The following is a 24,095-nucleotide window of genomic DNA, read 5'->3' as shown; positions in this document are numbered from 1 at the left end:
ATATATATATATATATACACACATGTGTATAGTTACTTGGCACTTGTTACATATAGGTACCCACAAGAATATATATGTGTATATACATATGTTATTCTATATCCATACATGTGTACATGTCTGTGTGTCTATATTTTCATTTGGTAGTTATTAGCAATCACAACCAAATAAATCCTCCTTAAGTATTTCCATTTTGTCATACCTGGTGGTTTGTATCACAAGCTTCTTACTTTTTTCTGTGTAACCACAACATTAAGTAAATACCTCTATTCTACAGAACAGTGCTCAGAAGGAAGAGTCAACTAGGCTTAAAAAAAACCCACAAACCTCTGGTGAACTCAAAGCACTTTGGCTGTATTGGCTGCTGAGAATGCAGAGTTTCTTTACCCTTATATCAGCCACTAACTCTGCTGCTATAATTACATCCGTCTGAGACACTGGCTTGCAACTCTGCCATGTATCTGATCTTCAGATCAACTAAAGTGAAGGTTACTGTAGGATCTCCAAATTTCTAATCCTGTCCTGAGATAAACTATGTTTTTTTATTCTGTTTAAAACAAATGGAAACAGAGTGGGTTTTCTGCATGTGTTTCCTGCCTCTCTGGATTCAGTGTGTTGATGTTAACTGGCTGAAGAGAGTATGTGTATGTATTTTGAACAGAGAGATGTTAAAATCATGTTTTAACCAGAAAGCTGAATCTTTTATTAGAATGCCCTGACATTTTTCTCTGTGTATTATCTCCCAGAGTATATACTTCTTTCTTATTTTAGTGTGTTGTGGGAGACCAGATTAGCTGACCATAATCAATTTGTGTAAAGGCTGGTGTGATGCTTTTTCTGTCAGGTCTCTGTAGAAGACAAAGCTCTTTTATCTAGTTGCTAATGTATAATCATGCTGCAATCTCTCTGTGGTACCTCATCTGGTTTAAAGGGCTGACATTCCTTAGCCAGCACAAAAGCCTGGGATTATAAGAAGCCCATGTTCATTCCAGGCTTTACTGATCTATGACCTTGATGAGTTCATTTGTTGTTCAAAGCCTTAGTTTCTCCATCTGTGAAATGAGTACAGCCCTGTTTTTGCAAAGCATGTGCCTAGGGTGTGTGATCATTTACTGTGATAATTTTGGATTGCCAAATAAACTCAAACCTGAGTATGTAAACCATTAAATCTTCAAGGTCTTAGGTTTCGTTGTTGTTTGCAGGTTTTTTGAATTGGTCCTCTGTTCTTCAGTCACAAGTCACCAATTAATTCTGTGTTGTTGCCTTTTTGAATAGGCCACAGATGGTGTGAAAAGAAGATGTTGCACAAATAGCAACAAATGTTTTGACCTGACAATTAAATAGAAAATAAGGCTGAAGAATGTGACTAATGTGGAAAAGTACCTAGAAAATAAGGCTCAAGAATGTGACTCTTGTGGAAAAGTACATGCTAAACTGTTCTTTTATTTTGCATTTCAGACTCTCAGAGGATTGGAGGAGGCAGTGGCTACTGGGCTATTGTGGTTCTCTTTGTTATCTGTCTAGTTGCAGTCGGGGCTTTCATCCTCTACAAGTTCAAAAGGCAAGTAAACTTTAATCAATATACACATTTTAAGAATTAGATTTATCCATAGATAAGCAAAATGGAGTCTGTTGTTTAAAAAGGAGATTTCTTGAAGAATTCCAGGAAGTCCACAGCTTCAAAACCATCTTTTTCTCAACTTTTTGGAGATCAAGGTACTGCGCTGATGCCTGTTTCACTTGCTGTGTTCCAAGGTAAATATCAACAATATGGGAACTATGGAGAGTTTGTTCAGTTTGTCTAAATAATATCATCAAGAATCAGAGCTGAACTGAAATATTATTTCTGATTCATTCTCTCCTCATTACTCCTAACAGTTATGAATAAACTACAGCTATTGGGACAAAGAGTGAATCTGCAATGCTGATTTGCCTAAAAAAATAGTTTTATCAAAGTGCATAATGCTCTGGGGTTTCATTCTGCACACATTACATTTTAATTGCTGAGACAATGCCACAAAGAATGACTGACAGAAAGAGATTCATGTTAATTTGACTCTAGAGTGTGTGAACAGAAGAAATAGTTCTGGAAGTGAGATACTCAAACCTGAACCACACAGGCTTAGACAGTCCAATACATCTTTAGTCTGCAATTGACCTTATTCAGAGTTGCTAGGGTGTGTGTTCTCGTTCATTGTTTAACAAAATGAAGTGCAAGGTCATACATCTGGGTCATGGCAATCCCAGGCACAGCTACAGGTTGGGTGGGGAACTTCAGTGATAGGGCAAAGGGAAATGGGTTCAAACTGAAGGAGGGAAAGTCTAGGTTGGATGTGAGGAAAGTTTTTCTCTGTGAGGGTGGTAAGACACTAGCACAGGTTTCCCAGGAACGTGGTGGCTGCCTCAACCTTGGCTGTGTTCAAGGCCAGGCTGGATGAGGCCTTGAGCAACCTGCTGTAGTGAGGAGGTGTCCCTGCCCAGGGCAGGGGGTTGGGACTAGGTGATCTGTAAGGTCCATTCCAACCCTTAAATTCTACTATTCTATGGGTCCGTGTTATCATTGGATATCCTCTTAGTATTTCTGTTTTTCTGGGGCATTCAGAAGCTATTGGGTTTGAGCATACTGGAAACAAACCTTCATCATCGTCCTGTTGTCCTTACTCAGTAAGGATTCCTACTTATTTGCCTTATTTTTTATAGACTGATTTTTATTTGAAATAAATACAAGTTTATAGAGCTGGCGCAGCAGAGAGTCTGTGGTAGCAGTAAGTGTAGCTAGCATTTAAGTAAGTTTGTTTAGCTAAAGAATTTTTATGTCTATGGAGAAAACACTTTAATTTTTAAAATAATCTTCACTTTCTCACTGCAGCACCTAAGTTTCTCAGAGGTCATAGTGACTGGTCACTTTAAAGGACAAAGCACAGAGTACTCTATCAGACTGTTTACAATGGAATAAAAATCCATTTTGCTATTTTAGGTGCCTGCAGCAAGGAAAAGCATAAAAATGGTTGATGTGATGTAATTTTATTATTTCAGCAGCAGTACATAGAGGATTTTCTGTTTGCAGTTTGAGATCATGAAACTTCCTTGTCATATCTTTCAAAAGCTGTATGATTTATAACTTTCATTGACTCTTAAATGAGGGCAATTAAATAACAGACACAATTAGTGCATGGCAGAAGAGATACAAAATATTCAAGGAAGGAATAAAAAATAATCTTCCTTGCATTCTTTCTGAAATGCTCAATGAACCATTATTTCATAAATAGAGCTTTTATTAAGGAGGAAAATAGAATACAATTTGCAAATTGTGAGCTTTAATATCTTTCACACTTCTCTATATAATTTGTGAAAATCATTTGCATTCACATTTTGGGGGAGGTAATTTCAATGCGAGTGAGGAGAATTTTGAGATATATTCAAATGTTTGTGAGTAGCTTGAAAACTGCTGTTGACATTGATGAATGACCATGCAGTACTATTCAATTTTAGGCTGTATCTTATCTGTTTCTGAGCTATTTGACAAAATTATTTTTCAATATTCCTGCTAAGTTTTTCAAAGATGACAATTTTTTTATTTCCTTCATTTGCAATTTTGTCTTCAAAGAATATTGAGCATCCAATCGGTGCTACATTTGAAAAATTGCTTTTTCCCTGTGTGCTCCCTGTGAACTCCTCTCCCACCAAATATTTAATGCCTTTTAAAAAGTCTTTCATGTGTTTATGAAGATGGATGGTGAATTGCTGGATCCCTAGGGAGTACTTAGTTGGGAGTACAGTCCCTTTAAAGTCAGTACAGTGAGTATGGAAGTTTACAAACTGGTCCACAGGGACTGAAGCTATGAAATTCACTGTCCTTTATAGATATAAAAGTTGCAAGATGTAATGCACAAAGGCAGCTTGTCAATATTATATGCCTGTGTATTAAAAATTAATTTGCTGAAAGAATGCCACGGGCAACAAAAATGTTCAATTTTAGGCAATTATTTCAGAAGAGTAACACTTACTGGGCCCTGTGGTAAGACAGATGACAGTGGCAAATAAAAATATGATTTATTTCCGCATAGAAATTACAGACATGTGTAAAGTGTTGAAATTTTAATACTGTCCATAATTTTGATGTATGATTCACTCAATTACGGAGGAGATGGAAGACATTTGATGGTGCTTCTTTTCATTCATGTAAGTTAATAGTTGGATACTCCCTGCAAGGGTTAAAACTCATTTTTTCCACACATCAGAGAAATGTTTATGAATCCTAGTTTTATCACTACAGTTATTGGATCTACAGGGTTTGCAGTTGGCCATGGGCTCAGGCAAAGCAGGTGATATGCAAGAGATTGTATGGATATGCCTCTCTCTTTCTCTCTCTTGGCTGACCCAAAGGACTGTTCTTTGCTTAAGGTTAAGTTTGATACCTGGAAAGTTGCAAGATGGAATGACTGGCTTGAAGATAGATGGTGACTGAACTGGCCGGAAGGTTACCCCTTCATATGTGAGAGCATGTCCTGCAGTTAAAATGAGAAAGTTCAGGACGTGTGATGAAAAGTAAAGAGAAAATAGCTGTAGAAAACAGGGGTAGACCTACAGCTTGGGTAGAAAATGGAGCAACCTGCCCAAACTGCCCCAAGGTTCCTGAAGATGGAGGCCCCTTGTCCCCAAGCCTGGTCACTTGTCCTCCCTGCCCAGATTATTTCTGAAAATCATGTCGTAAGTCTTGGGTCTTAATTTATACTAATTTTTGTCAAGCCAAACTGGGAAATGAAAGGTGGTGTTGACAAGACTTCAGAGACTAATCCAATACCTCTTGTTTATTAATCTTTCATAAGCAAAGATGAAACTTGCTGCTCCTGTTTAATTTCTCATCTTTTGAAAACTGTAATATCTAGTGCTAAAAATTGGTGTCCCTCACAAGAAGTAAGTCTTACAAAATTAGTTGGGGGGAGAGCAGTAATCTAAAAATAGCAATCCTGAATAAGATTCTGTATCAGATGCCTCATATGCAGAAAGTGAAGAGAGAATTTCAGCTAATTAGGTAGGGGGAAGGGGAAAAACAGAGGCAGATTCATATGGGGTGGTGGGATTTGGGCTGATCAGTTATATGCATAGTAAAAACCAACACCATCTCATCAATCCTCAAGGAATGCCCATTAAATGGAAAAGATGAAAATTGCAGGTTTTCCCACTACTCTACTCAGATTGAAAATTCTAGGGTCTGCTGGATAATCAGAGCTGTCATGGCTGTCTAGCTAATAATTAGGTGACTATAGGTCGCATCTGTTTTGATATGGCTTAATCCCAAATACTTAAGCATTGACAAGGAAGGCTGCTGCTCTCTGTTCTAATTTCAGAAAAACTGGAATCATTAATCATTTCACCTCCCCATTCCTGAACCTTCCCCCCACCCCAACTTTATCTGATGGCTTCTTTGTGCATCCAATCACTTCTTGCTACATGTGCTTAAAAAACTGGCACTGGAGTCCCCAGAGCTCGTGAAGTGACTCCTGGCAATCCCAAGTGTAGCTAAAAAAGCCAAGAAAAGTCATGAGACAGGCAAGAATTTAATCCTTTGTGATCAGAATAAACACTTCATATTAGGGGTATTTTTACCCCATAAATGAAAAGTAAATTTTAAATTATTAGTGCTAATGATTTTAATAATGAATTCTAATATTAGCCCACAAATGAGCAAAGATTAGTTTAGAGAATTTGGGGTGGAAATTTTGGGCATGGCAGGAAGGAACAAGAGGTCATACCTAGCTGTTAAATGTGACCATGGCTGTGGCATGAGAGGCAGTGCAACCAGCAAATGTGGATGGTGGGCAAGCCAGGAGTAATGTGCCTTTTCATTTCTCTTACTTTCTAAGTATGAAAATCACCCGTCAGATGCCTCAAGCAAACAATATGTTGCAATACTTACTCGTATGCTTCAGTTGTTTAAGCATCCAGTTAAAATGGACTGCGGCTGCTTCTTTTGACCACAACAATCAGAAGCACCTGGAAAATATTTCTGAGAAATCAGGACTGATTTTTAATGCAGATCTGGAACCTGCATGCAAATTTTTTTATACCACACCATCCCTACTAGATTTGATTCAGTAAAAACACACTTCTTCCATTTCCTGTGAAACAATGTTGATATTTTTTGTGGGTTTCAAATTACCATCCTGAAAAGATTTCTTCATCCTCTCAGAACAAGCTTTGTGGTGTGGGGTCCTGGGCAACAGTATAGAGAAGGCAAATAGCACCAGGCAAAGTGGAGGAAAGGAAAATGATATTTTAGCCACATCAAAGCTGCCATGTAATCATCATGTTACTAGGGGAAGCTCTGAAATCATCCTCTTCTTATTTTTCATTTCTGTATAACAGCAGGATGTTAGAGTAGCCAAGCTACAGCAAATAGTTGGCTTTTCTGCTTATGTATTTTACCTGGTTTAATTGTAGCAAATTTGATTCTCTGAAAGAATATGAAAATCTACATATTTTAATTTGCATGCAAACTGCTGCGAGCATACTTAATGCTGCATACATTGTTTTCACAAATCACTATGAATTCTCTCCACCCAGATTTATACTATTTTGTGTGTATTCCTTTTTCCCCTGCTACTATCAAGTGCCACTTCTGGTAAATGAACCCCCTCCTGGGTCATTTCCACAATCTGGAGCAGAACTGTGTTATCTTTCTGCCTCATTGACTTACTATCTCATTTTCAGTCTCTGAAGAAAAGCTATCTTTTTCCCCACCTTGCTTATACTACTTTTATGTTCCATGAGAGCAAGTTTAGTCCCAATCCATGCCTCTACGTGATAAAAAAACAGACACTAATTTAATGATCCATAATATTTCATAAAAACTTCCTCAGATATCAAAGTAATAGCATGCAGAAAAGATTTCTGAAATTAAAGAGGCAAGTACATCAGGAGTGCCTTAAAGCACGAAGAAGTCAGTCATCTGAACATTAATCCAAAGATAATAAAGTCAACAGCACAATAAAGTATTCTATTTAATGGATTAATATTGTTGTTAGTTTTATTTAAGTTCCAAGAGAATGCTACATTATTCCATGTCCTTTGCCATGTGAATATGTTCTTATTTTTTGTACTAAACAGAATTTTAATCAAGCCTCTGGAAAATGAATGGAGTTGCATAAAGGCAAATGAATATTTGCTCCACGAGGAAGGAATTGAAAGCCAAATAAATTAAAGTTTAAATGAGTGGGAATAGATAGCTCATCCCCCTCCTGATGTTCCTTCCTTCTTAATATTTTTAAGTGCAAACAATTTGGGGTATGAACTGATTAGAATTTGGGCATGTAGGAAGAAAATCTTCTAAAAGGTGTGGGACCTGGAGCAACTGGTGTAAAACAGGTCCTGTGATGTTCTTTTGTAGTACTGTGCAGAATTACATCCCTAACTTGTATTTCTATGGTCCTCAAAGAAGGCATGAATATTTCTTCTTCTTCATGATTGAAATAAAATGCTACAGGGAAAACAAAAAGAAGTAAAAATGTAAACCACGGAGTGCTGCTCCACAGATGTAATTGTCTCCAGTGATGGATGTGAAGCACATGAATTTTTGCAGATTAAGAGTAACCCCCTAAAAGAAACTATTGCATAATCTTTTTGTCTCTTCTTCTAAATATGCTTTCCATTTTCATATTGCTGATATAAATCTCTTGGGTCAAATTTCATGTCTTGTCATGCTTTCATAATAGTCTTTTATGTAGACCAAAGCATTTCAAGCTCTGCCTACTTCAAACAGTTGCATTGGACTCAACATTAACTGCTTCTTGAGAAGAGCAAAGCACATCAGGGCACACTGGATTTTTCTCTCTGTGTAATTAGAGGTAGCAACTTCCTTCCTACATGTTAGAGCAGTAAGGAGCAACTGGAAAATTGCCAGAATCAGGCCCAGGCAAGGATTCAGTATCCACATCCTGTTTCATCCCACAGTGTGGTTGTCCCTTGTAAACAGAACATCCGGCACATGTGTTCAAAATGCCTCTTGAAAGGGCTTGGACTATAATTTTTTTCAGTCTGGTTGAGCCTTTTCCTTGTAAAACTGAACCAATATGAAACACGTAGGGATGTCTGTAGTGTGTAAAAGTTTTAATGCCTACAACCTATGTCTTCTCAAGACCTGCAATATTCTCCTGCCTCCTATCCACACTCCATGGTGCAGTCTAAGGTGCTTTCCTTGGTAAGTGTGAGGAGCAAAGTATGGGAGTACTGAGCACTTAAGCTTTATACAGGTCCTTCAGCCTGGGCAGACAGCAGTCAGACCAGCCCCTTCTCCCTTTCCTTAAATGCAAAGGTCTGGTGTGCCATATGAGTTTGAGAGGGACAGCACTTTTATTATGTCAAAATTATTTTGAGAATGCCATTGATGCTTCTACAGTCTGTCAGAAATAGTTTTGAAAAGGTCCCCTAATTATTGCAGAAACATATGTGCTAATTCTGCAGACGTGTTACAAAGATAATTCTGGGTTTTGTCTCCCTTAGGCATTTGATAGCAGAGTGAAAGTGAGCAATTTGACAGGTTTGATGCATGTCTCATTGAGAGAATATTGTTTTCCACATGACCACACACATTAAAAACACTCTGGAGTTACTGGCCCCAGTGAAAAGAATCAAAATTAATTACCTAATGTATTTGTTTTGATAATGAGGAATGTCCTTCCCTCTTGCGACGTGGCTTTTTTAATCCATGTAATAGAAGGAGAGTGATGCAGGGCTTGGCTTTATGTGTATGTTTGTGCTGGAGGCACTCTTGGACCCTCTGCACATCCAGTAATAGCACACCATTGTGCCATCAGATCTTCTTTCCATCCTTGTCCTTGGCATTTGGCTAGTTTTGTGCTTTATTTACTGCATGCTCACTGAGATACCGAAAAGAGCAAGACAAGTCAGATTTCTTTCTTTGTGCTGCTTATAAATAATGGGCTAAGATACCTAATTTTTGTCCATATTAAATATATATGTCTATCAAATTTTGTCTGTGTGCAAAGACATACCTATATAGATGTGTGTGTGTAGCTATATAGGACACAAATAATTATTTGGATTGTTCAAATTAAAAGGGGGATATAATCTTCAGCTATCTTTCATTGTTTAGCAATTTCCATTTATTCTAGTTACTTTGATGCAATGGAAGGTGCTGTTCAGAACAGTTTGCTGCAGTAACTTTTGTCTCTGTCTAAGATGATGCCACCTGCAAAAGATATTTTCTTCTGAAATGACATTTTAAAGACAGGTCATCTTCAAAATCCTAGAGACAACAGAGCAATCTGTTTATTTATCCAGCTTGCAAATTGATGCTAGAATATGGAGCAGGAGATGGTGGCTTTTAGAGAGATGCCTAAAAATTAGTGTCACTTTTTCTATTTTCTCGCTGTCTAAAGGGACTCAACAGAAAATGCAGCTTAACCTCAGCAGTTCTGCCCTTTTCTTCTCGTTGTCTGCCCATTGCAATAATCTGTGTTAAAGCACAGACTTTGACAGACATGATCTGCTGTCATGCTGATCAAGCTGCCAAGCTGCTTCTGGTGGTGTCAGAACTGGAGCTCAGAGCCTGCAACTTCCTAATCTGTAGTGTCTGCTTGGTGCCTAGGAAAGGATGTCCTCATGTGCCCAGGCAGATTGCAGGTGAACACAGATACAGCACAAAGGGTATGGCTCTAGAGAAATGTTTAAATCATGAATTCTATTGCAAAATTAGAAGTTCCTTACATTTCCCTTTGATTTTACAAAGTCTAATTTAAGTTAATCTAGTTAAGAATCCTTTATCAATACTAAGTCATAAGCCTCCCAGTCTCGGCCATGGTGCTAATTGTTCATTGGAGCTGATAGAAACATTTAATAACATGCTTTTTCTTTCTCTGTATTCCAGTTAGAATTAGTGAATGAAATGTTATAGAGAGTTTTGTCTAATTCATCAGTTCCCAGGAGTCCTGGGTCAAACTTTATACTCTGTCTCCTTCAGTGCTCCTTGCTTAACTTCACCAGCCTCCCCTGTCTTGTGCCCTTATCAATGCCTCTTTACCTCCTTACTCCTTACCTCCTCAGTCCTGGCTTCCTGGTTCTTCATTCTCTGTTCCCTTTCCATTCCCTGTCTCCTGGACTTCTGCTTCCTTCTCCTCAACCCTGATAGGCTATTAAGTGCCTTTCGATGCTATCACACTTCAATGTCAGCCCACCTCACCAGGGAGGTGTGATGATGATTATAGCCCAACTTAATGTTTGTGAAGACACCTGGGACCAGGAATGAATGCCTGTTGGGCCTTCTAATTGCTTGAGTTCTTAAAATAGATTTTTTATAATTTTTTTTCAGCATTGTTCATTTTCTGTTGATCTTACTGCAAAATTGATGCTTAATTATTATGTTGGGATGAACATCATGATAAGGCAGTTGCATAAAACTGTGACTTGATAAGCATAAACTGTGATCACAAAATTAAGGAAGGATGGGATTGGTGATGGTTTGTGATCCTGGAACAATCTTGCTCTGCTGGAGTTCTGCTCTGGTGCCAGCATGAGTACAACATGAAAGAACTCCATCACAACATTTTTCTCCTTGTTGGATTTAGGAAACTTCCAGGCAGAAATGTCTACGCCCAGATGCACAACGAAAAAGAGCAGGAGATGACAAGCCCTGTTAATCATAGTGAGGACACCCAGAACATCATCCAGGGTGAGGAGTTTATTGATGATGATCTGGACTCTCAAACACTAGGTAACGCAAGAGGTAACTTTGTTTTTAGTTTTTAAATTTTCCTAAGTAACTGATTTGTAATTGATGCGTGTTTTCATTTTAGCTCTTTTTCATTTTTCCATTCAGTCTCAGGAAGATGCAAGTAGTGTCACTACTAACAAAGGAGTATCGCAGTTGCCTTCTTTTGGCTTGCTTGGAATACAGGCTAATGTATGGACAACGTCTTACATAAAGCATGAACACAGAGATAGTAGTTTAATGTCAGGAGACTGACTTGGGCAAGTTTAGAGATAAATTATATTTAGTAGAACAGGATATAATCAGCAACAGTTGAATTAACTCAATAATCCCCTGAATTAGTGGAAAATTGAGTTTAGGCCAGAAGGATTTGTAGAGTCAATGCTTCCGTGATTTCAGATGGATTGTATGGAGATCCATTGCTATATTTGCCATCCTATTCCAGTGGCATTTATAGTTCTTTTGATTAGAAACATTAAATTTATTCATGTATAAAAAGTATCAGAAATCTTCCTTAATTTAGCAGTTAACTTTCTAGTATTCATGAGGTTGTTATAAGGAACCCATGGGGGAAACTTTCTGTGAGTATCCCTCAGTGCAAACGATTTCAGTGGCAGGTGGAAGTGTGTGCATGTCCTGGCACGCTGTGCTTAGTTTTAATCTAACATGGAGTGCTGCTCTATAAAGTTCCTTTCTTGTAAAATTTATATAGTGTTCAGACTGCTTTCTACACTTCTGAAACGTGTAGGACAATGGAAACAACACCCAGTTTCATTTCTGCACATCTGGTGAAAATAAATCATATAACCCAAAGCCTTTGGGATTTGTAGCAGTAGGTTCATGGTGTGAAAGGCAACGGTAATGTCTTCATGAACCCCATGGAAGAAGATGTGTTTTAGCTGCACCAGAGGTAGCCTGGGGAAGGACAGAACCTGGTCAGAGGAGAGATTTCTTTCTCTTGGGTTTCACCTTTATTGTTTGTTGTTGATGTCTTTATTTTCATTTGCTGAACTGTGTGCCGCTTCTAGGTTCTTCAAGGTGTTAGCTGTGAGCACAAGGGAAGAATCCAGCCTCTTGCTTTGCTTTGTGTGTTTCTATCTCCACTTTGACAACCTTTGTGCATGAGTATGACTGTGTTTTTGTTCTGATGTTGCAAGATGACCTTGATTGCTCTACTGACTTTACCACAGTTAGTTCCAAAAACAGCCCTAAAAAAACAAAGTCTGTGTTAAAATTGTTTGGTCAGCTCATCTCCAGGGTCTTTAGAGGAGAAGCTGAATGCTAATAGTGTCTTTGCAGACATGCCTATTAAAGTGAAGCTTTCAAATAGCTCTAGTAATGTATAAAAGCATAACTTCTTTTAATGTAGAAAATCCCTTATGGCCTATTTATAAAAGGCAGCTTGGGATGCTGGAATAAAGAAATGCTACCCTGATTTGTAACACATTCACAAATGATCTCTGCTTGCCCTGCACTTGTTACTCAGAGAAAACAAAAATCTTCTGTCTGGGCAGAGCATTATTTTATGGTTAAAGAGTACAACAACATGATGTTTTGATGACTTAAGGCAGTTAGCAAATGCAGATCTCGAGGTGATTTGTGCTTCTGCCAGGTTGTCAGTACCAGCAGCCTTTCCAGGAGAGCACGAAGAGCTCATTTCTGTGGATCATAATCATCCATATTTGTCAGCTACTGTACAGCTTTTAGACAGAAGATGTTATTTAAGACATAAAACTATACTCCTGCTCACTCTACTGTTTTGTTATTTGCAATGCTTTCCACTAGCTCCAGTATTGCTCAGTACTGCCAAGAAAACATTCCTATTAAAGATACTCTGTTTTGTCTGGCTAGACTATGAAACATGCTATAATCCCTGCTTTATATTAAATTCTGGTTTACGACATTATTTGCAGAAGGTTCCTAGGCTATGGAGATCCCTTCTAGTTCTGGTGAGCTTTCTCCCTCCCTGTTGGGAGATGTCAGTAGCTGCCTCCACTCCATGCACAGCAGGGAGTTACAGGCCTGGGTTTCTGTTTGTTCTCTCTCTTCTCATGACTTTTGAATTTCCACAGTACAGTATTTCCAGACTCACCCATCCACTTTTTTTGTTTTCTATATATTTTATGTTGCCTACTTTATCGCAACCCCCACCTTGGGACTCCTCAACATCATTACCTTGCAGTGACTCCTTCTGGGAGAAGTGGCAACTTGAACAGCTACAGAGTTCCCTTATTGCTGATGCCGGTCAGTGTCCAGTCCCAGGTCAGTGGCATGTCGAATGGATGCCTCAGGTTCCATTCTCCTCCCTCACCTGCACCCCTCGAGACAACTACACCTTTATAAGCCACAAAGAGAACCAACTTATGCTGTCACTGGGATAGAAACCCTAGGAATTCACCACAAATCCACCACCATGAGCAAAAGCTTTGCGCAAAAGTGTGCTGTAGGTACATGGAGCTGTTGCACCAACCTTCACCTGACCTGTTGTTTGATAAAGCCACTGTCTTATGCAGTTGACATGACGCTGGAATAAAAGGGGGATTTTTTTGTGGAGTGCCTGAAAACACTAATGCTGGCCTTTTGTTTCTGTATTTTTCATAGGCAATCACTCAGGCGTGGTTTTGAGCATCAACTCCAGGGAGATGCACAGTTACCTGGTTAGCTGATATTCGCAGCTGAACACAAAACCCGAAAGACTCTTCTCTGTACCGTTTTATTTTTCCCTGGTGATGTCACAAAATTGCAAATATGGCTGTACATGCTGTTGGAGAGGAGGTTTCTTATCAGTCCTGTGGGAAAAAGCGTCCATCATCCGTTACCAAGGGCAAAGGATAATATGTCTTGTGTTCACTCTATGGCCTGGGAACTCATTACAATGGAAACTCAAACTATGGTAGCAAATTTGTAGCCCTGGGCACCTTCAATGCCACCTTATTTGTTTTCTGTATATGCTCTAGTTCTTTATGTTTATTTTTAGAATTATTGACTGTAACTTTTTAATTATATTTTGAATTGAGGTATTCAGCATAAGGCTGGGACTCTTCAGCCCAAAAAGGTGGTTTTTACACAAGTGACTAGACCAGGACAGATGGTTGGTTGATCACAATGACAATTCTTTTAGGAGGCCAAGTGTTTCTGTACTGGGAGAGGACTGAGAGACAAATGCACTCCTAGTTGAGACGAGCTCTTAACTTAAACATGTGTGAGACAATCTAATCTATTTAGGCTTAGGCCCTTCTGTGGATTAAAGGAAGTAAAATGTTAATTAGGATATCTCATAATATGCGATAATGCTCTTGTAAGTGTAGCAAGTCCTGACAAACTATCAGCACCAGTATCCCTCCCCCTATCCCACCCCATGTGAAAGAAAAACACCAGCTTGATGCTATTTCCAGACCAGGTGCCTTCACTTGCAGACAGTCATTTCAGTTGCTCTATTCTTTTCTCCTGAGCAAGCACCTCTAGGACAGTGGCAGCTACCAGATGAGTTATCCTGTAAAACCCTATGCTGGTGGCCTGTCTCTTTTTAAATTTCTGGAGAGTGTAAATACCTCTTTTAAGCTTTCTTTGTATGCTTATTTTTTTAAAAATTTCCTATTAGGACAGAGGTGCTGGATAGGTCAGAGCTCTTCTCTGGGAAGGGCTGGGTAGCACCACCGTCCCCTTCCCACTGCATCCGTGTTTGGAATTTCCTCTGTCTCTTTGCCCTTGCAGGCAGAGGGTGGGCAAAATCTGACCTGGCATTTTCTGCTTGGGTTGGTTTGACAATCCAGAGGGTCATGGGGAGGATGGGTTGGGATTTAGGGGTTCATATTTCCTTCAAATCACCACAGGGTGTCACTCTGTCCCTGTCACCACTGGCCCCCATTTCTGCAGGGAGGGTGAAACTGCCTGCAGAAAGGCTTGTGAGTCAGGTCAGAATTTCCTAATCCCAATTTTGTGAGTTGGGTCAGAGTTTCCTACTCTTGACCTCTGCATCCCTAGGGAACAGCAGTGCAGTGAATCCACACCCCTCTTGTCTTTTCTCTGTGGTTTTTGTAGCTGTGTAGGAAACCGAGCGTGGTGTGATGAGTTTAAACCTCTGGCATCCTGTGTGTCACAGCTGCCTGGGATTAGGATGCTTCCCTCAGAAACCTATATAATCACTTCACTTTTTGCCTTTGATGGAGAATAAATAATTCTGTACTCACTGAATGTCATACTGATGCTGGTGACAAACTCGCACACCACCTCGTTCGAGAAGGATACAGATAGCTACCTACATCATCTAGAATAAGCAAACATGATAATGAATGCTGGTAAAATAGAAAAGAACTGTCTTAAAATCATTGTATGCATTGGAGTCTTTCTTCTATGTAGCTGTGGATATCCTAGAGCATATTGTCATCAAAGGCAACGGACTGGGGTGTAATAATTCAGTGTAGTACTGTAGGCTCTCACAGACCCCACAGGATGTATGTGTAAAGCACAAAAAAAAAAAAATCTAGTTATAAAAACTTACTGTGAGGAACTAGGTGGAAAAGTTAGAGTAAAGATTCTGAAAAGCACTTGCAAACTGCTCAGGAAAATAATTTCAAAAATTGTTCTAAAATTTCTGCCTATTTAGTTGTATAGTGCCATGCAAACTTATTGATGGAAAAGCAATGCTCTAGCTGACTGTGGTATGCCAGACTGTGTGGAAATCTAAGGTCTTACATGTATCTGAGTCTGGGTTTCTTGAAACAAGTGCAAATACAAAATGTGTTGTGCATTGGAAGCCCTTGGGATTGTTGCATGAGCATCTTTCCCTCCTCAGCAGCTCTTCTTGCTTTTTCTGGTGGAAATGAGCTGGAGCAGAGAATAAAAGAGTCTTGCAAACATCTTACTTGTTCCTGTTAAATAAGTTTGAAGTGGGTTATTTGTATAGGGCAGGTGAGTGGCAAACCAGCCTCATGGACAAGGGATGGGATGGAAGTTCTACTTTATGGTTGTTTTCCCATGGTTAGTCTAATTGGCAACAGACTCTATTGGAACTAGGTCACACATCTAATTTATGCTTTAATGGCTACTTTTATACATTTAATTCAGGGTGATTTGTGTCTCTGATCACAGGAGTCTTTGGAACATGGTGGCATATTTAACTGCTTGGTACTCTAATTAACACTTAGCACAATGTAGTGCCTGTAATAATGCTTTTCAGTGCTTATTAATTTGATTCATGCAACACTCCTGTGAGGTTGGTTTGTCATGTCCTAAAAACAGTGTTTTCTAGAGAGATGTTGGTATTACCATAATTGTAATCATAATACCCAGCAGATAATAAAGGAAACCTTTGATTTCCTGGCAAGAGCAACTTTAAAATGAATTATTTTAAAAATGGAAACAAAACCTTTTACCAATTTCTCATTCATGGTGTCTTGATTTATCTTTAAATTCAAAGGCTCACTAGTGCTAGTTTTCAAATCTCTCGAACTACATCCATGATACCTTAGCATTTTACCTTTATATGTATTTAAAATCCTGATACATGTGTATTCTGAAACACAGAGTTGCTTCTATGCACAAGTGCTAGTCACACGTAGTATTTTTACATGTTTTAGTTAAATTTATTAGAGAGGAAGAGTGATGTAATGGCCAAGAAAGAGAAGATGTCTGTGAGATCATGTACCCAGACTTTGGGCAAGTTTCTTAACCTGTATGTGCCTCAGTTTCCCCACCTGTAAAATGGGGCCAATAGTAGTTACCTACCTCACAAGGGTATTGTGAGGCTAAATTAATTACTGTTTGTTCAGGATCATTAGAGAGAAAGAATTTTGTGAGCATAGATGATTAATGGTTTCACTTTCTTTATTTTACCTGTAATTACCACTGTTCTTAAAAGACCAGCTGCAATTATATATAAATGTAAAAAATGCATAACCCAAAAAAGGTACAAAACAGAAGGTAATTTATTTAATCAGTGTTATTGGAACATATTGTTATGTGGTAGCCCTGCAACATTGGCTGTGATTTCACTGTTACACAGTAATGTCTTCAACTTATCTTTCTGCAGTTTCGTTTGATCAAAAACTTCATAATATTGGGTATAGTGATACTTATCAGCACTGATATTGAACTATACTAAAACCAGCAAAACTGGCACTGCAGTGGCCTCATTAGCATCTTTTGGTCTTCTTAAACATTGATTTGGAATTTCACAAACACCCTGTACTTTTCAGAATGCTCCAAGTAATATGAACTGAAACATTCAAATAGAGCCATCAGTATTTACAGCTATAATCTTTATTTTCCTTTTTGTCATGGAATGTTTTATATGGCTTTGGAATGGTCCATCCATAAAAAGGACTCAGAAATGCTCAGAGGGCATTCAGGGAAAATCCACACATAGTGTTTATTAATTTCTCAAAGATAAAAGCAATATAAAGCAGTGTATGTTTTTATACTGTGTAGAAGAGGGTGGTGGAAATAGCTATGAAGAAATAGAAGGTGTCAGCCTGGGGCAAGATGTTATTGTTATCCCCATGATTTCTTGGAACTCTTCTGTGATATTCTGATTGAATTATATCCTTCTTGATGAGTTTTCTTCTTTCGATGACCAGTGAAAAGGGGAGTAAACTGTTTATTCTTATAAAGCAGACAGTTTGTTAAGTTAATGTCCTCTAGACAAAGAAAAATCAGTGTTTTGCCATTAGTATTTCCTAGTGCAAAGCAGGTTTCACCTGATGTAGTTATGATAGTTAGCTGTGTTTTAGGCCCAATGAAACATCACTTTAGAAGAAATGCTCTACTGCTGTATGCTGTGTCTTTAGTAGAAGTCCATAGAATGGAACTGCAGTGGTTTCCATCTTCCTTATGCAAATACATGCTCAAAGAAATGTGGGGGGAAAATTACTTTTAGGAAATTAAATACATGCATTTGTTTGCAGTAACTTTTTGGTGTTGAACCAGTGGTTCTGAGAAGCTTTGAATTTCTAGTGTTATTTCAAGTCAAATACAATGTTGCTAAGTTTATAGAATCAATTGCAATTTCAGTCATAGATTTTTTTCCTGTGTTTCCTAGAAAAAAAAGTTTTGTAATTTTTCATCAATGAGACTTTGGGGACAAAAGAGAGACTAAAAATTTTATTTCATTGCACAGTCCCTGTCAGTTGGAGTTATTACATTATAGTTGTTTTATTGTGTATTGATTGATACCACTGTATTGTTTCCATCTTAATTTTTATTTCAGCATTTTAGATGAAAGTGTGTGCCCATTTCTCTCAAAATATTGGCTTTCCACCAGGAAGAAATTTATAAGCATTTACCTTTATAAATATTGATTTTGAAGATGCAAAATTTTGTTGTGTCTTCTAAGTCCATCCAAAAAGTTGCTTCCTGGCTCATTTTCTCTCTTCTAGGCCCAGTTTCACATTGCTTCTACAACTTTCTTCAAGAGACTGACATATAGCCTAATTGTACTAGTCTGGGAAAGTCTTTTATAAGTTGTGTTAGAATAGCATTTAATTGACTATAAGTAGTTGTAGGGTCTGCTGAGATAATTTTCTTGATGTTAAGTCTGTATTTTCATGTTCTTTATTTCCTTTCGCTATCTCAGTATTAGCTCTCTCAATGCCATTTAAATTCACATTTTGTCCTGTAATGTTTTTCATGTATTTTTAGACTATAGACATTGAAGTGACAACTCAGATCCGAGTTTGCTTTTGTCATTGAAAGCCTAACCCTGCATGGTTTGGGAAATGTCAAGCTGTGCAGCACTCTTAATTTCTTAATCGTCTGTTCCCAAGTCAACTCTTCTACCTAACTGATCACCTTGGCAGAATTGCCTCTGAATCTCTGTGTAACCTTGAGCTGGAGGAGCTGCAGAAGGGTTTCTTCAGATCAAAATGGACTAGCAGAGCTCATTTTCCAAACCTGAATGTTGTTTTTTTCTCCCTTCTTTAAGTATGCTGCATAAACAGAGACAATACATAGCATCAGGTAAAGAAGAACCTGTAACAGTGTTTCAGGTGGCTCTGAAGGCTAAAGAATTATATTCTTTTTTCCCCACTGGAGTTGATTCATACAGCAAGTTAGTTTCATGATTTTTCATGTGTGAGGTCTCGTTTCTATAAGTCTTCAGTCCCAGCCTTTTTCCTCCTGTTAAATGGAGTAGCAAATTACTTAAAATAGGAATTGTGGAGCCATGTATGACTTTCATTCTTTACAGCCTTTGGGTTTTTTTCCTTATGTAAAGCTTGTCAGCATTACTGTTTTCAGCTAGTTTATGTGCTGGTAGCTGAGATGATCTTCTGTAAGACTCTCTAAGACAAGAAATACTGGAAGGCTTAGGGATATGTACTCAGAAATGCAACAACATACCTGTGTGAAAAAAAATCCTTATCAAAGAGCTGTTAAGGTTTTCATGAAATACTTTTTAATAGTATCTCTAAAAATACCTGTTCTTAATTGCAAACTCTTGTCTCTCCCTCCAGACTGATTTTCTTTTAGAACTGACATTTACTAATCCTGAAACGAAGTGGATTCTTTCCCTGATGAAAGTGATTCTGCTTAATATTATTTCCTTACAACACTTGAACACATTACAAAAACTTCAGCATTATTGATCAGACTTGATTTCTGAGTTCCTGTAGAATTTGCATCTTTACACTGATTACTTGGAATGCAGTGGACATAAAGCCCTGTCGAGCAGCAGTAAGACAGGCAGCAGTACATGGCACTACTTAAATAATATGCCTTTTCTGCATGTATTTTTAATGGTGTAACAAGTATGTTAATCTCCAGGAAAGCCAGGCGTTCCAAATAACTTTCTTAGCGTGTCTTCTATTTCTATTTTATTTGCTGCTAATTTTAGCCACCTTTTGATAGTTATATTTAGTTCTTACTGAAAGTGTCTGCTCTTGCAGATCAAAGCACATGAATTGGCTTATTTGAGTTTAAAAGTACCCCAAAAAAGTATTAATTCACACTGCTTATTGACTAAAACAGTTTAAAAAAGGAAATCTTTCTGAAATGGTGAAGAAGATACTTTTTAATGAGAACAGCTCATATAGGAAAACAGCAGGCTTATATCCATGTAGCTTTGGAGATATTCTTGGTATGGATTATGAACAGACAGGACTGTGCAAAAGGAGAAGTGTGACCCCAAACATCAGTTTTATGCACATAGACAGTTTGCAAATGGTAAAACTATTCTAAAGGAGAATATTTTAATACACCACTTGTATATCCCAGATTCATAGCAGGGTGTTTAAATGATTAAAAGATTACAGGATATCTCCACAACCAAGATGCCCAGGAAATTGCTCAATTCACTGGCTTCATTTGCTTCTAAATACACTTTCTTTGGGGTTAATCTTTTAAGAGGCTGAACTCTTCAGACAAGTCACCTGCATTGTTTAAAGCTTCTAACTCTTTTCTAAGTAGTTGGTGATGCTTTACATACATATATATAAAGCCTGAATTTCCATTCTCTTCTGTTTCGCCTCCTTTTGTTGTCCTGTTGTTCTTTTTCATTATTGCTGCTGTTTGTTGCTCTACCTTACCTGCCTCCTCCTCCTGATGACAGTTCTCTTCAGTCCACTTATTCCTTCCTTCTTGGTTTGCTTCATGTTCTGTTTCTCTCTCTTATTATTGAATATGCATCCTACTGTGTCCTCAGTGACAGCAAAAAGAATCAAAATCTCTTCCCCATCTCTGCCTCTTCTCTGAGCTCTGCTGTATTATCTGGGTTGATGAAGTTCCCTGTGCTTTGTCTCATTGTAGTCCATCCTTCCTATTTCTTTCCCACTTTAGTATCTTTTAATCCTCTCACTTTTAATTTTGGCTCTTATTTTCTCAAAGTCTTTCTGGAATTCTCCTCATTTTTCTTTCCAGTACTTCTCTCAGAAGCACATGCTTCTAGTTTGGGATGTGGGATGAGTATTGTACTCTCTGAAAGAATAATTAACTATAGCATTTCCTCTCTCATCAGTGTATATATTGACCTTGCCGTTGGTCTGTAGTGAAATTATAGATTTAATTGGCAGGCAGCTATACGTATTACCTTCTACATGCTGACTTCTGCCTCCTTTTGGATTATGGGGATGAGGACATGGTGTTTGCATGAGTTTCCTGGAGGACAGCAAGGGCAGAATTACAGCAAGGCTGGGCAGAGCCTTGGCAGATCATTGGGCTTCATTTGTATTTCAGTATGGGAAATGGTGAGACCTAAACTCATACACAGCCTTTTACAGAAAATGTTACAACCTGAAGCTGAAGAATAGGTAAGGTAAAGTGGGTTCTTTGCTAATAGAGTTGGGAGCAATTTGACTTGACAGGTTTGTGGAATGGGTCTGTATGCAACTTTGCCTAGAGGCAGAGGCAAATGGTTTGCTTTCAAGTTCCATAAAATGCAAGTTTAAGTCAAGTCACCAGATAGATTCGGCATAATTGTCTTGTTGGAGTAGCTTGGAGAAGTTAATGGGAATAAGATAATTGAAAAGCTGAGCAGTATCTTTGAAGGGTAGAGCCTGTGTTAGGGAGGGAGTGTATATGAGAGATGTGGGAAGTAGGGGAGCATAGGACTAAGCAAGACAAGGAAAAGCAGGGAGAAAGTCTTACCAGTGTGAATGATTTTACCATAAGTTGTTGATTTTGTTTTGCCTTGAAGCTTACTTTAATTTATATGGCAGCTATTTGCAGTTTTGCTGGTTGCATACAGAGACTTTAAACCATGAGTCTCAATTGATGGAGCGCTAGGAATGTGTGAAATTATCACCATTTCTACCTATAATTTGAGGCAGATCTGACTCACAGCAACATCCCACCTGAGGTGCATGGAAAAGAGATTGCTTCCCAGGAGACTGGATGCCTGTATATGTGCTCCAGAGGTGGCTCCAATATTGGTTTACTTCTGAGATGATTGTGGGGCATTTGCTAATGGTGTTCCTCCTTAGCACAGCACTGAGCTAGGAGACAAGGGGGAAGAATTATTTGATAGGGTCTGTGTCTTGGATTTATACTGCTTAAATGTAATTTTCTAGAATACCTCTATGAGCTGTAATTTTATAATGTTTAGAGAAGATAAATGGAGTTGGTATAGTATTCCTAAGGGTAAACACCAGCAACTGGAGTTTACTGAACATGTGACTAGAAATTTTAATTTTAGGAACAGAGAGTTCCTCCATTTCATACACACACTAGGCCTTTGAGTACAGCTCCTTTTCTTCATTTGTCACTGACAAGCTGTGATTTATTTCCTCATGGGTGTAAGTCATGGGTTGCGCTTGCTGCGGTGCAGAAGGCTCTGGAGGGAAAACATAATCAAATGAAGAAGGATACCTGAATTCTCCTCACTTGATCCCAGTCTGTTCTGAGCTGCTTTTCTCTGATTGTGGTTCTGCCATAAGGTGGGTTGATGTCAAAAGGGGATTAAGTAGTTTTCATCCTCTTCTGTGTGACTGAGGAAAAATAAATACAAGAAGAAGTTTGCAGAGGAATAGCAGATTGGAAGAGCTTGGGAACTTGATCATCTGGCAGACTGCTTTGGGAAGTTTCCACTTTTGTGCTTTTTTTTCCACAAATATGTACAGCTCCTGTGATTTAACTTTCCATTATACTTAGATATGTATCTCTGCAGAAGGGAAGGTGGTTTTAAAGAATATTGCCCTAGTGCACTGCAAGTGTGATTTTAGGAGACATCAGATATTGCCCTTCCTCACCTAAATGAAATTATCTTTCTATCATTGCTCTGTATTTATGAAGCTGCTCTAGAAATATCAGTTCATCCTAAAGTGGAGGAATATTTGGAGAGAAAATGAGAGTTGGAATGGGAAAATTTTCCATTTTAAGAGAACAGGATGACAACTGGCTTCTTTACAGTGCATCTGTGGCTGTTTTAGCACAGGTAGGTGCAAAATCTCTCAAAAGTCTCCAGACTCAGACAGATAAATCATGTAGATTTTGCTGGCATTAGCCATGTGAAAAAAAGGAGAAAAAATGGTAATTCAACCAAGCCCAAATCATATTTTTTTGCAAGTTAGTGCTACAGCTCTCGGTAAATATATGAAAGCCAATTAAATAAAAAATAGATCTGACATACATCTTGTGAAGATTCACAAAGCATTTTTCTCTACCCTGTTGTAAATGTAGAAAAATGTGGAAAAATCATTTTCTACCCCCCAAATTCTACCCTCCTTTATGACCATGCAGTTCCCCAGCCTTTGTCAGTTCAGCTTTGTGTTACGGAAGAATTTCACCCATGGTGAATTTTGAGTGCAGCTGAAGGTTAAAATCAGTCATCTTCTCAGTGTGCCTGTACTCACACTGATTTTCACTGTAAGTCTTATTCCCAAGGCTAGCACGAGAGTATCTTGGATAGCTGTGAGCTAATTACAACCAAGGTAGAACTTAGTTTTTGAACTACTTGTGGCTGCTTGATCAGCAAATGCTTTGCACTGTGTCTAACTGGATTTCTGACAAAGGGGCCCTTCTGACCCAAGTAAAGGCTCTTAGCAGTCAGTATGTTATAGTCCATATCTTTAACATGTGTGACTACACCATCCTCTCCTTCTGCCTTTGCACACTCTAGTATTTGTGAAAACAGAACATGCCTTCTCCTAATTTTGTTTCAGGTGACCTTGACTTTGAGCAGGTTTCTTTGTATACAGTATCAGGGCTCAAGGGAAGAATGAAATTAATCCGTAACTGGTGCATTGTCATAAATGGGGAAAAGTGTTATTTGTATATTTTTGTAAATATGTAACATTCAATGGCAGTTTTGTAGTGATGTGCTGTTTTTGAGAAAAAGAAACAAATATATGTTTGAATATGCTTAACGTAACACTTAACTGTGATCCGATTGCACAAGCAATAGCTTAATCGAAAAGTCTTGTGCAATATGTAGTGCACACACATAACCAAGTATCTGTTAGTGATCCACAACCGACTTTTTGGCAACTTTTAACGATGGTAATGAACTGTGCAGTACAGATTATCACAGTCTCTTTCAGCTTCCAAACATGTAGCAGGCAAACTACTGTATACGTACCTGTGTACTCCACTGCATCCAAAGGTATGCATTTGTCCTGAGAACCTGCACTCCAGGTTTTTCTTTAATAAAATTTGGTTCTAAACTACTGGTTCCTTGTTTTTCTTGTGAAGCATTTCATGGGGTTTGTGAAGGGGAAATGGTTTAACTCATCCCCAGAGTTTGTTTTGATTTGTCGGTTATTAGCAGTAAATTACTCAACTTTGGCAGCACCGAGCCCAAAGGCTATGGCAAACCTTCGTCCTCCTGCACTTTAGCCACTCTGCTTCATCCTCCTACACTGCAGCTCAACTCCATTCCTAGAGAAAAAGGGAAAAGTCCTTTTTCCATTTTTCCCCAGAAGTGGAGTTGCTGCAGTAA

At 38.5% G+C, this 24,095-nt stretch overlaps 1 protein-coding gene across 1 annotated transcript in view; it reads left to right on the top strand.

The window, feature by feature from the left end:
* SORCS2 (sortilin-related VPS10 domain containing receptor 2) overlaps nt 1-13,354 on the top strand; it is a gene marked incomplete at its 5' end in the record, with an annotated part of 91,325 nt that extends 77,971 nt beyond the window's left edge. Inside the window, 4 exons of the mRNA XM_009074728.1 lie at nt 1,459-1,561; nt 10,587-10,744; nt 12,912-12,991; nt 13,331-13,354. Of these exons, the coding sequence (XP_009072976.1) occupies nt 1,459-1,561; nt 10,587-10,744; nt 12,912-12,991; nt 13,331-13,354 (365 nt within the window). The remainder of the gene's footprint in view (nt 1-1,458; nt 1,562-10,586; nt 10,745-12,911; nt 12,992-13,330) is intronic.
* Nucleotides 13,355-24,095: the final 10,741 nt, after the last annotated feature.

This window comes from Acanthisitta chloris, unplaced genomic scaffold (genome assembly GCF_000695815.1).
Source record: "Acanthisitta chloris isolate BGI_N310 unplaced genomic scaffold, ASM69581v1 scaffold3455, whole genome shotgun sequence".
NCBI lineage: Eukaryota > Metazoa > Chordata > Aves > Passeriformes > Acanthisittidae > Acanthisitta > Acanthisitta chloris.
This window is presented reverse-complemented; position numbering and strand designations above follow the sequence as displayed.